This window comes from Anopheles ziemanni, chromosome 2, assembly GCF_943734765.1.
Source record: "Anopheles ziemanni chromosome 2, idAnoZiCoDA_A2_x.2, whole genome shotgun sequence".
In the NCBI taxonomy this organism is placed as follows: Eukaryota; Metazoa; Arthropoda; class Insecta; order Diptera; family Culicidae; genus Anopheles; species Anopheles ziemanni.
Window position 1 is genome coordinate 78225450 of NC_080705.1, and position 12213 is coordinate 78237662.

The 12213-nt window shown below is 43.6% G+C and overlaps 1 protein-coding gene across 1 annotated transcript; it reads left to right on the forward strand.

Annotated features, from left to right (window-relative positions):
• Nucleotides 1-1282: 1282 nt before the first annotated feature.
• LOC131294440 (27 kDa hemolymph protein-like) lies at nucleotides 1283-2512 on the forward strand. The gene is made up of 6 exons (XM_058322487.1): nucleotides 1283-1334; nucleotides 1418-1691; nucleotides 1853-2016; nucleotides 2106-2232; nucleotides 2308-2428; nucleotides 2471-2512. Exons 1-6 carry the CDS (start codon nucleotides 1283-1285, stop codon nucleotides 2510-2512), a joined length of 780 nt encoding a protein of 259 aa, XP_058178470.1.
• The last annotated feature ends 9701 nt before the right edge of the window (nucleotides 2513-12213 follow it).

The following is a 12213-nucleotide window of genomic DNA, read 5'->3' on the forward strand; positions in this document are numbered from 1 at the left end:
TACAGCAGACGGGTTGCCCTCGCAGCTTGACTCCGACCACTTCCTACTTAAACCGTCCCGAGTTAGCTGTTCGGTTCGCTTTTAAGTACGCTTCGTCTGGTCCTGTGTCTGGCTCGCTTGATTCCTCGCTCGCTTCCTTCGTGCTGTCATCAAGATGTCATTGTGTTTGGGATCCCATCGGGCCATGGGGCAGTCCCGCAGACATAAGGTTTGATAAGTCGCTAAGTTTGTTGAAATAACGGTTCTTTACCTTTATTGTACATTATCAACAACGGTTATGCACTTTGAAGAGCGAGTTATGATATTGATATTAGGTTTGAATTGCTTAAAAAAACTAAAACTGCAATAAAAATATAGTTCACACTACTTTTGAAAATTTAAAAATTTACCTATCCGCAACAAAACTATCAAACGTAAGTGTGTGAAATTTAGTTTCTCCTTTCTACAACTTCACATCATAATACAGATTCTCGACGTGATGTTGAGTAGTAGGATAACGAAGGTGCAGGATGTTCGCAGTTTAAGAGTGCGCTTGCTTTAATCTGAAAACAAACTTGTTTTCGTTACTCTAAGCATAAGCGTACAACATGGGATAATAAGCCGTTCTGGATTGTAGGTCCTGTACCTGATCGGGGGATCGTTGTTGATCAACAGGTGCGTTTGTGTTCCTAGGCTCGGGTCATTTTAATTCGTTAAAGGGTGATACCAAAAATGGTGCGTCCACTTAATAGTGAAAACTTTCAAGTCCTGTTTCGCAGAAAGTAAGTTTCCACCTTACTGGAGGCGATGGCTGGAATTGGTGACATGGGGAAACGTATTAACGGTAACTTCGCAGGAGCCTATTCCCCACGTGAACTGAGTGTTAGGCGTGTTTACCTAGAGTATTACCTGCTGGGGCTCTGACTTAAGTCTGGTATGAGTTTCCAATCACACCTCGATTATGTAATATGGGGTTTTCTGCGCCATAGAGCGAGTCATTGCAATCCCCAATGCATCGGTTTACTTCGTCATTCTTTCTTCAAACCTTCAATGTTGTCTAAATGTCAAACGTTTGGAAAACAAGCACTCAGTATTTACACATTGAGGCTTTCTGAAAAATTGTACTTTGTCAGTTCCCGGAACCGTAGGCTGATCAGCGGGGCAGGTTTCATGTCTAGGATTAAGTCTGGTTCGTCTCGCCGCATTCGTATATATAACGTCCCAGAAGGCAGTCGTCTGTGAGATCACTGTGCTTGCAAATTGTTCTCAGAGTGCATCGTAGGCAAGCGAAGTGATAGCAAAAATGGGCAAATTCTCGTTGTTGGCGGCGCTGGGCGTCCTGGCGCTTTTGGCAGGTAACTTCGTCGAGGATGAAACACGTTTGATCGAGAGTGTGTCTCTCATTTACGCAATATTTGGCTCGTTTTCCTACATGAAGTGACGCGTGCGATACCACAACCTGGCTCAAACTCGTCTTCGGAGGAGCCGACCGAGTCCCGTGAAACTAAGGAGGAGTCGACCGGGCGCCACACATTTGTGGGAGTGGTCCGTGAGGTGTGCCGAGCCAACAATGGCTCAGATGAGGCCTACATTGCCCTAACGGAGGCGGTTGGGACGGCGATTGTGTGCGTGATGACTTCAGTCGACGTGAAAAACTTCATTTCGGACGTCGATACGATATCCAACGAGACTCGTGGCACATTCTTCCCAAAGTAGGTCAAACGGTGTACAGTGGTGTTGCAATTTAAACGGAGTCAAATTGCGGGTTGAACCGCTAAATTGTAATATTGCATGGTTGCGAAGTGCGGTGGCTCATTGGAAATTCTCGAGGTTCTATGGAAAGTGTGTAAATTTTAATTTATCTACTCAACAGGTACTGCCCACAACTGAAGAAAGCTGGTTCGTGTCTAGACGATCTGCTAAAGGCCACCGGACCCTGCTTGGAGGAAGATGATTTCAAAGCTACACTGGCAGTGGCGGGCATATACCCGGATGCGGTTGATCTGATTTGTAAAAACGATGGCGAAGTAATCTTCAGTAAGTTGTTCGCGCTTCACTTGCATTGCATGTCCTGTTTCATTCATCCTAATGCCACGTGGTTTTGTGCGTTCTTAATGGCTTCACAGAGCTGGCCGAGCCAAAAACCAAGGAATGTGTCGGCAAACTGAGGGACAACGTGATGGACTGTACTATTCCGTTCGCTGTGAAGAGTGACGACTGGGACATTTCACACCTGTTGCCAACACAAGTCGGGTGGGTCGAACGACCGAAGATTGAAATTTATGTAGGTTTCGTTCCAAAGTTATATTCCCATTTTTTCTTTACCAGAGCTTTCTCCGAACTGAGGCAGTGCATCGAGGATAGGCTGAACGAATGCGAGGCGCCGGACCTAATCAGCGTGTACGGTTTGTTCCACAACACGTTGTTCCGCTTACATTCCTGCAATGATGTACATTCATTCATCGCCAATGCTTTTGTTCCTTTCGTGCAGTACATGTCGAAAGTGACCAAGAAAGATATCAACACAGTCTAGTAGAATTAGTGCCAGCGTGTAACGTTTCGGTTGCTTATCATATTCTAGGAACTGTTTGAAATATTAATGGACTTTTGCATTGAATAAATCGTATCTTAATAGAATCATTTTTAAAATGATTGATCGCCTCCTTGTCAGTGTGCTCTTCTTTTGAAATGCTGCAGTTATCGCTTTTCAGCTTAACGCGTAGGAGTTAAACGAAAAAGTTGCGTAGGCTCGAAATGACTCACGCAAAGAACTTATGGAAAAAAGTTGCGTAAAAGACTAAGAATGAAGGTGTCCTAGTAGGGTTGCCACCGCTGACATTTGTCAACAAACCGGAGTTGATTACGCCGATTAGACCGATACAACCGATTACGATTACGCCGAACCAAGGTGGGTGTATAAAAGCGGGAAAATAGTAAAGGCAAGCCTTTTATTCAAGTTGTAAATCGGTGAAATAAACAGACTACATTTGTGGCGTATCCACAAGCGACCAAAGTTTAACGTTTTTTCTCAAACCATTCACAATAGAATGTAAACATTTGAATTGAGAAGCGAGATCCACCATCTAGCATATGCTCTTTTGTTTACAGAAGCAAGATATTTGCAGAAGACGAGGGATATTCAAATAAAATAAAAAAATGAAGAAAAGAATCAACGCCTTATTATATTCCTCCCGAAAATTCCAAAAATAGAATTGTTTCTTCTAGGTAAACGCCTTATGATAGTTTTTCCCCTCGGCTTCGACTGGAATTTACTTGATGTGGCTTCCTAGCCTAGTCGAAGGTAAGCTTCCGACTTAAATCGGCTCTACATTGAACTTCTCAAGATTATTCTAAGAATTGGCGAGCGTTACAACAACGTTTCTCGTCACTCGTAAGAACGCTTAAGGATTCGAGATGGTCTCGCGTTGACGACGACAACGTAGTCGTAGTTCAGTTCGTTACAGTGGGTGCTATAGCCTTAATCACGTACTACTAATTACAAATCGAAAAGTAAGATCTAAAGTAAATAATGATTATACTTAAATACTCGCAATGGGATTTTACTGCGACAAAGACGAGTCACCGCAAACCGCAAGCACTCAATATTGACACATTGATCCGTTCTAAAAAACTCATACTTTGTCTGTTCGTGGAACCGTAGTCTAGTCAGTAGGGAACGTTGCATGTCAAGGATGGAGACTGGTTTGTCTCGCCGTATTCGTATATATAGCGCCCCAGTAGGCAGTCGTCTTTGAGATCGTTGTACTAGATAATTGTGCTCAGAGTGCACCGTAGGCAAGTGAAGTGATAGCAAAAATGGACAAATTCTCGATGATGGCTGCGCTAGGCGTCCTGGCGCTTTTGGCAGGTAATTGCGTCGAGGTTGAAAGTGGTTTGATCAAGAAAGTGTACCTTATTTACACGCTATTTGGTTCGTTTTCCTATGTGAAGTGGCTCGTGCGATGCCAAAACCTGGCTCCGACTCGTTAGAGGACGAGTCATTCGAGGCCCGTGAGTTGATGGAGGAGTTACCCGAGATCCCTGAAAGTACGGAGGATGAAACGAGCCGAAACGACAGTGGCCTAGATGAGGCCTACGTTGCCCTGACGGAGGCGATGCAGACTGCGTGGATGTGCGCGAATACTTCAGTCGACTTGGAAAACATAATGTCGGACGTCAATACGCTATCCAACGAGACTCGTAGCGGATTCTTCTCACAGTAGGTCATACGTGCAGTTGTGTCGCAAATCACATACGGAGTTTAATTTTAAGGGAAACCGTTAACAGTTTTGCCCAAGCTTGACTCGGGCAGTGTTTTGTTATACGTTTTATTTCTACTTTCATTGCGAGTCGTTTATTTTGTTTGCACTATAAAATCCTTAAACGGTTAAGAAAATATCATTTGTCCATCAGTTCTAGACCAAAAAACTATTCAAAAATGTAAAAAACAGTGTGACAATTTTTTGGGTCATTTTTTGAACTCGGCAGGATTGTGAAGGGGTAAAACCGTAGACTTGCATGGTTGCGAAGTGCTCCTGACGTTCTATGGAAAGTGTGTAAATACTGATTCACTTACTCATCAGGTACTGCCCGCAACTGGAAAGAGCTGGTTTGTGTCTAGACGATCTGCTGAACGCCGCCAGATCCTACTTCAAGGAAGACGTTTTCATCATCGTCAAGGCACTGGCGGGCAACTACCCGGATGCGGTTGATCTGATTTGCAAAAACGATGGCGAAATAATATTCAGTAAGTTGTTCGCGCTTCACTTGCATTGCATGTCCTGCTTCCTCCTTCCCAATGCCACTTGATCTCCTGCGTTCTTAATGTCTTTTGTTTCACAGAGCTGTCCGAGCCAACAACCAAGCAATGTTTCGGAAAACTGTGGGACGAAATGATGGAGTATGCGCTAGTGACGTTTTTTTTTGCGACTTACACCTTGGACATGTCACACCTGACGGAAAGTGAATGCGAGTAGGTCGAACGATCGTAGATCGAAGTTTATGTAGTTTCATTCTGAAGTTATACTCCCATTGTTTTCCTCACCAGAACCTTATACCAACTGAGACAGTACATCGAGGGTGAGTTGAACGTTTGCAAAGCCCTGGACGTAATGAGCGTGTACGATCTATTCCACAACACGCTGTTCAGCGTCACTACTTGCCGCAATGTAAGTGTAAGGACCGAAAAGATTCCTTTCATCATTATTAACCCCGAAGTACCTTTTTTCTTTCCTACGTGTAGTATGTGCCGACGGAGACGGAGATTGAAAACAACACACTCAACTAGAATTAATGCAAGTGTATAACGTTACAGGAATTGTTTGAAATTGTAATACACTTTACATGGCACTTTACATGGAATAAATCTTGTTTTGATAGCATCATCAGTGCATACGTTTTCATAATCAAAGCATGCACGATCGCCTTACGATTGAAATAAAATTAACTTCCCGAAGCAATAAAAATATAAATAACTAGCCTGACGCCCCGGCGTTGCTCGGTGATGAAGGGATTGAGAAAAGAATTATGGTTTTAACTATTTTTTTTTTTTTAATGTGGCACGACATCCCCTAGTGGGACAAGGCTTCTCTCCGAAGAGAGTTTGTGTGACCGAAATACGGTATATTATAGATCGGTGGTCAGCCGTTCGTAATACCGGAGGGTGCCAGACTCGAGATTCCATCCCACACCTGTGGTGTGGTGTTTTCTCGCGCTTCCGCTGCGCCATGGGCACCCCCGGTTTTAACTATTACTTGGAATAAAAGTTTGAATTTAATAGTTACGATAACGACATTTTTAAAATGTTTGATATTTCATCAATTTCACCGTAACGTATAAATCTTAGGGTAACTATGTTGGATACACCTTGACATTTGTTTACATGCTTGTTTTGTTTGTGTTAGTAAAACTGAGTTTAAATTATAAAATTTAGATGATTTTATCAAAAAATAGAGATCAAATAAACCTTCAACAACATCTGCAGTACTTAAACTTAATGTGTGAAAAGTTTCAGAAGCGACGGTTCGGTATCGGTCGAGTTTCTAGTGTACACAGAACTCCATACATAAAAAAAAACTAAAATATGTAGTAGATTGTTGTGGTGCTGCGTTTCAGAATGCTCCATTTCAATGATATGCGAATATCAGATAGTGAGCAAACAAGCGCACAGTATTGAACTATCAGTGCCTTTTAGAAAAATTTTCCCCGAAACTGATCGCAGGGCCGTTGTTTGATCATCATGTAAGCTGAACTCAAATATGTAGTATCGTAGGTTGCAATCGTCTTCAGTCGTCGATCATAAATGCGATGCATGCGATGCAAGATGGTTCGTGCACGATGGTTTCAGGAGTCAACCGAGACTCGTGAAAATACACAAGAGTGCAGTAGTAAGGGTATTCCTGCAACTACATGCATGATTGTCGGTCAGATACATACGTTGCTATCGTTGCGCTGATGTGAGTTTTGACCACTCTCCTCCGTGGTGCGTGAATGCGTTCTAAGCTAGCGGTGACCAACAATGTCATTACCTACGCAACCTACAACCTCGCTACCGAGACGTGATGAAAGCGGAAGATAAGGCTTCTACTGCACCAATGGAGAATGGGTGGGTTAAAATACGCTCTGACACTGGAAAGCGTCACTTTCAGCAGTTTGCGGTTTCATACAGAGAGCAGGCTGTTGGTAGAAAAATGATCCCCCGTTCCCTCCGTAGGGTTAGAATTCATACGTGCTTCATACCATACTCGCTGCTCGGTTTGTACGCCTTCATAAAGTGTGGCATGCCATGCCTCTTCGGAGGCCCCGACTTGTGTTCGGAGGAGTCGGCTGAGAGTCACGATGTTTTACATGAGTTGAGAAGGATTTGTTAAAACAATGGTCGGTCGGATGATACTAAACCCTGCTGGAAGGAATACAAATTCTCCTTTAAGAACGAAACGGACTTCTCTGCCCAGGTGGAGTTGGTTCAGATGTGGCTTCGCTTTTGTTTCATAATATCAGCCTGCTCACGTCTTATATGCATTGAGTGAGTTCCACCGACATAAGGTTTGATAAGTAGTCAACTTTGATAACGGTTTTTTACGTTTATTGCATATTACCAAAAATGATTATGCACTTTGAAGAGTAAAATCATTCTATTCTGATCTGATATTCCTGTTATTTAGCTTTGGTTTGCTTTAAAATAAACAAACCAAAAAAGTATTTCAAACGAATTTTTGAAAATTTAATTTGTTACCTAACCGTAACACAAAAGTGATCAGTGAAATAAATAAAATTTAAAATACATTCAAAATTAGATCCTGCTGTGTGTTTGTCGTGTGACTCTCCGTCGTCTGGTATGGTTATAGAGCTCACATACTCCTTCGAGATATAGAAAGATGTCTATCAGGAATTATGCATTAATGTGTAAGAACAACGCAACTTTACATCATAATATACATAAACTTTCATCGGCATGATATTGAGTAGAAGGGGGTAAAGGGTAAAGAAGGTAAGCAGTTTGACAGCGCGTTTGCTTTAATTTGAAAACAAACATGCTTTCATATTTGTAAATTGATGTATTGTATTTATTACTAGAGACGATCGAAGAACAAGCGTACAGCATGGGATGGCAAGCCGTTCTGGAATATAGGTCCCTTACTTAATCGAGGGATCGTTGATCAACAGTCCGTTTTCGTTCGTAGGTTCGAGTCGTCGTTAGTCGTTAAAGGGTAGTGATAAAAAAAATGTGCGTGTATTTTCAAGTAAAATTCTGATTTGCAGAAAGTAAGTATGTGCATCTTCCTCGAGGCAATGAATAGAATTGGTGACACGGCGAAACGTATCAATAGTGCATAGGCCGGTTTGTTTTAGTTATCTGATACATTATCTGGAGCTATAAAAAAGGAAAACGAACCGATCTTCAATATCATACTTCACTGATAAAATAAAAAAATATTCTAACGATGTTGATCGACTCGGTATTGAAGCCTTGATTGGTTGAACATGTCCTCAGTTAGGTTAAACGAATCTTTTCGAAGCTTAAGGAGACACTCGACATGTTTAAGTTTGGTTTATTCGTATAAATACTCGGTATAAATACCGCTTGCGCGTTCGGTTCAATATGGAAACGTTCTATACTTTGTGGTTATTTTTTTCTAATACATTACGCACTTACCTTTCCAGTGCATAAGTTATTGTCATATCGTTGCGAAAACATAAGAAAAAATTTCCTAGATTTGACAGGAAGTGCCAAATATTTTCAAACTCACCGGGGAATGCTCGACGAACTGTCAAAATGGGATTATTTTAAAACGGGTTTTACTGTGCCATAGAACGAGTCATCGCACTCCGCAATGCACCGGCTAACTACTTCACTCGTTTTTTAAACCTTCAATGTTGTCTGAATGTCAGACGTTCAGAAAACAAGCACTCGGCATTGACACACTGAGACGTTTTGAAAAATTATACTTTGCCAGTTCGTGGAACCGTAGTCTAATCAGCGGAGCAGTGTGCATGTCTAGAATTGAGGCTGGTTCGTCTCGCCGCATTCGTATATAAAACGTCCCGGAAGGCAGTCATCTGTGCGATCGCTTTACTAGAAAATTGTTCTCAGAGTGCACCGAAGGCAAGTGAAGTGATAGCAAACATGGGAAAATTCTCGTTATTGGCTGCGCTGGGCGTCCTGGCGCTTTTGACAGGTAATTACGTCGACGTAGAAAGGGGTTTGATCAAGAAACTGCCTCATATTTACGCACTATTTGATTCGTTTTCGTACATGAAGTGACGCGTGCGATGCCACAATCTGGTTCCGACTCGTCTTCGGAGGATACGGTTGAGGCCCGTGAAATTAATATGCAGCCGGCCGAGACCCAGAGAGCAATGAAGGAGTCGACCGGGACCCGTACATTTATGGGGGAGGTCCGTGCGATGTGCCGAAACACCACTGGCTCAGACGATGCCTACATTGCCTTGACGGAGGCGATTGGGACGGCGATTGTGTGTGTGATGAATTCGGTCGACGTGAAAAACTTAATCTCGCACGTCGATAAGATATCCAACGAGACTCGCGGCACATTCTTCCCAAAGTAGGTGTACAGTGGTGTAGCAATTCGTAAACGGAGACGAATTTCGTGTGAAGCCGTTAAATTATAAAATTGCATGGGTGCGAAGTGCGGTGGCTCATTGGAAATTCTCGAGGTTCTATGGAAAGTGTGTAACATCCACACAGTTCACTTACTCATCAGGTACTGCCCACAGCTGAAGAGAGCTGGTTCGTGTCTAGACGATCTGGTGAAGGCCCTTAGCCCCTGCTTGCAGAAACATTCTTTAACCAACGTACTGGCAGTGACTGGCATGTACCCGGATGCGGTTGATCTGATTTGCAAAAACGATGGCGAAATAATGTTCAGTAAGTTGTTCGCACTTCACTTGCATTGCATGTCTTATTTCATTCATCCCAAATGCCACGTGATTTCTTCTGCGTCACAGAGCTGGCTGAGCCGAAATACGAGGAATGCATATACGAACTGAGGAGTAACGTGAGGGAGTGTACGTTTCAAATGGCGATTGAGGACTGGGACATTTCGAACCTGACGGAAGCTCAAAAGGGGTAGGTCGAACGATCGAAGATTGAAAATTATGTAGGTTTCGTTCCGAAGTTATGCTCACATTTTTTCCTCTCCAGAGCCTTTTCCTTACTGAGACAGTGCATCGAGGGTAAGCTGAACGATTGCGAGAACCCGGACCTAATCACCGTGTACGATCTGTTCCACAGCAGGTTGTTCCACTTGGATTCCAGCTATAGTGTGCACCCATTCATCACCAATGCCTTTGTTCCTTTCGTACAGCTCATGTCGACGGTGGTGAAGCATGAAACCAACACAGTCGACCAGAATTAATCCCAGTGTGTACCGTTTCGGTTGCTCATTATATCAAGTCCAGAATTGTTTGAAATTTTAATGGACTTTAATATCGAATAAATCGTATCTTAAGAGTATCATTTGTTTTTAATGATCGATCGCCTCCTGGCGGTCGCACTAACCCCGGTTCCCTGAGGCGCTATCATTGGAGAGGGAAGGGATGGTAGGATAAGGGGATGTTACGGAGGGACTATTGGGCTCCTTACTGAGGCAAGGGATATAACGCCTCGGGGAAAGAACTCGGTAAGATGCAGCTGACGGGTTGTTCCCGCTGATTAACTCCCATCACTTCCTCCTAAAACACCTTTTCGAACTGACTGTTCGATGCGCTGTTGAGTACGTTTCGTCTGATGTCCTGTGTCTAGCTCGGTTGAGCCCTGCTTTCTCTGCATCGAGTCATCAAGACGCCATCAAGATGTTATCCCTGATGGCGTCGGTGTTGGGCCTGATTTTCCCGCTCGGTCAAACTACATTGGGTCCTTGGGACTTCGTCCAGTTCCGCTTCCGCTGCTTTGATGTCTCGCTGGGCGTCTTGAAGTTCCTGCTGATTCGTCGCTTCGTGTCGTCTCAGCATCGATTCGTTCCTAGTTCGATCTCTCCAAGTCCTCCAAGAAGTCCGAGCTTCGGTGACAACTGAGGGGGCTCACTATTGTCGTGGATGTGAGTTCGATGCCTTGCCTTGTGGGGATTGAGCCCCGTAGCGATAGCTAGCAGCTCCTCGTCTGTTACAGCAATGCCGGTATCAACTTGATTGTCGACGGGATTTTGGAGATGTGGTAGAATACCACCATGCGTTATCCTCAAGCACAGTAGCAAGTTCCACCTAGCACCGGTACTTGCGAGCCTTGAAGGTTTTCCGAAGATGCGATAGGGTCCACCGAATTTAAGAACCTTGGCTGCCTCGTAAATTTCCTTGATAAAATCCCCAGGATGCCTACGATGGCTGAACGCTTGCGCTCTTTGTTTGATATGGGATTATTTTATACTGTTTGTAAGTTTAGGACAAAGCGACCACGAGGGCGTAAAGAAACTGCAATTATCGACGTTGTACTCGGTAACGATCGCAATTGGGAAAAGAAACAAAGAAAATGGACGAAGGACACGTTGCCATGGTAACGAGAGGTTTAGGCAATGCGTAGGAACGATGACGTCTGCGCAAAGCATGGCAAATATCGTTGCTCAAAGGCCACCGAATGTTCAAACAGACGGTAGGACGGAGAAGTCACGTACGGTCTAAAGGACTCATGCAAAGAATGTATAGAAATAGAACTACGTAGAAGAATAACAATGAATGTGAACATTAAAATTCTAGAGCGAGATTCACCTTGCATATGCTTTTTAGTTTATAGAAGCAACATATTTGGAAAAGACGAGGGAATTTTAAAAAAAATCAGAAAATTACGAAAGTAAAATTGTGTTGAGATCAGATACATTCGCACTTCGGCCGTAACCCAGTTCGTTACAATGTGTTCTATAGCCTAAATCGAGTACTACGAATTATAAATTGTCAAGTTAGTTGTAAAATTTCCAAACTCTGATTCGTGGAATTCCTTGAAAATACACCACACCTGGAATATCTGCATTGGGATTTTACTGCGCCATAGAACAAGGCACCGCAATACATCTTCACTTGTTTTTTAAACCTTGATGTCTGAAAGTCACACGTTTGGAAAACAAGCACTCAGTATTTACACACTGAGTGGTTATGAAAAATTATACTTTGCCAGTTCGTGGAACCGTAGTCTAATCAGCGGAGCAGGTTGAATGTTCAGGATTAAGTCTGGTTCGTCTCGCCGCATTCGTATATATAACGTCCCAGAAGGCAGTCGTCTGTGAGATCGCTGTTCTAGCAAACTGTTCTCAGAGTGCAACATGGGAAAGTGAAATGATAGCAGATATGAGCAAATTCTCGATGTTGGCTACGCTGGGCGTCCTAGCGCTTTTGGCAGGTAATTACGTAGAGGTTGAAAGGCGTTTGATCAAGAAAGTGCCTCTTATTTACACACTATTTGATTCGTTTTCCTACATGAAGTGACGCGTGCGATCCCACAACCTGGTACCAACTCGTCTTCGGAGGAGCCGACCGAGTCCCGTGAAACTAAGGAGGAGTCGACCGGGACCAGTACATTTATGGGGGAGGTCCGTGCGATGTGCCGAAACAACACTGGCTCAGACGATGCGTACATTGCCGTGACGGAGGCGATTGGGACGGCGGTTGTGTGCGTGATGACTTCGGTCGACGTGAAAAACTTAATCTCGGACGTCAATACGATATCCAACGAGACTCGCGGCACATTCTTCCCAAAGTAGGTGTACAGTGGTGTAGCAATTCGTA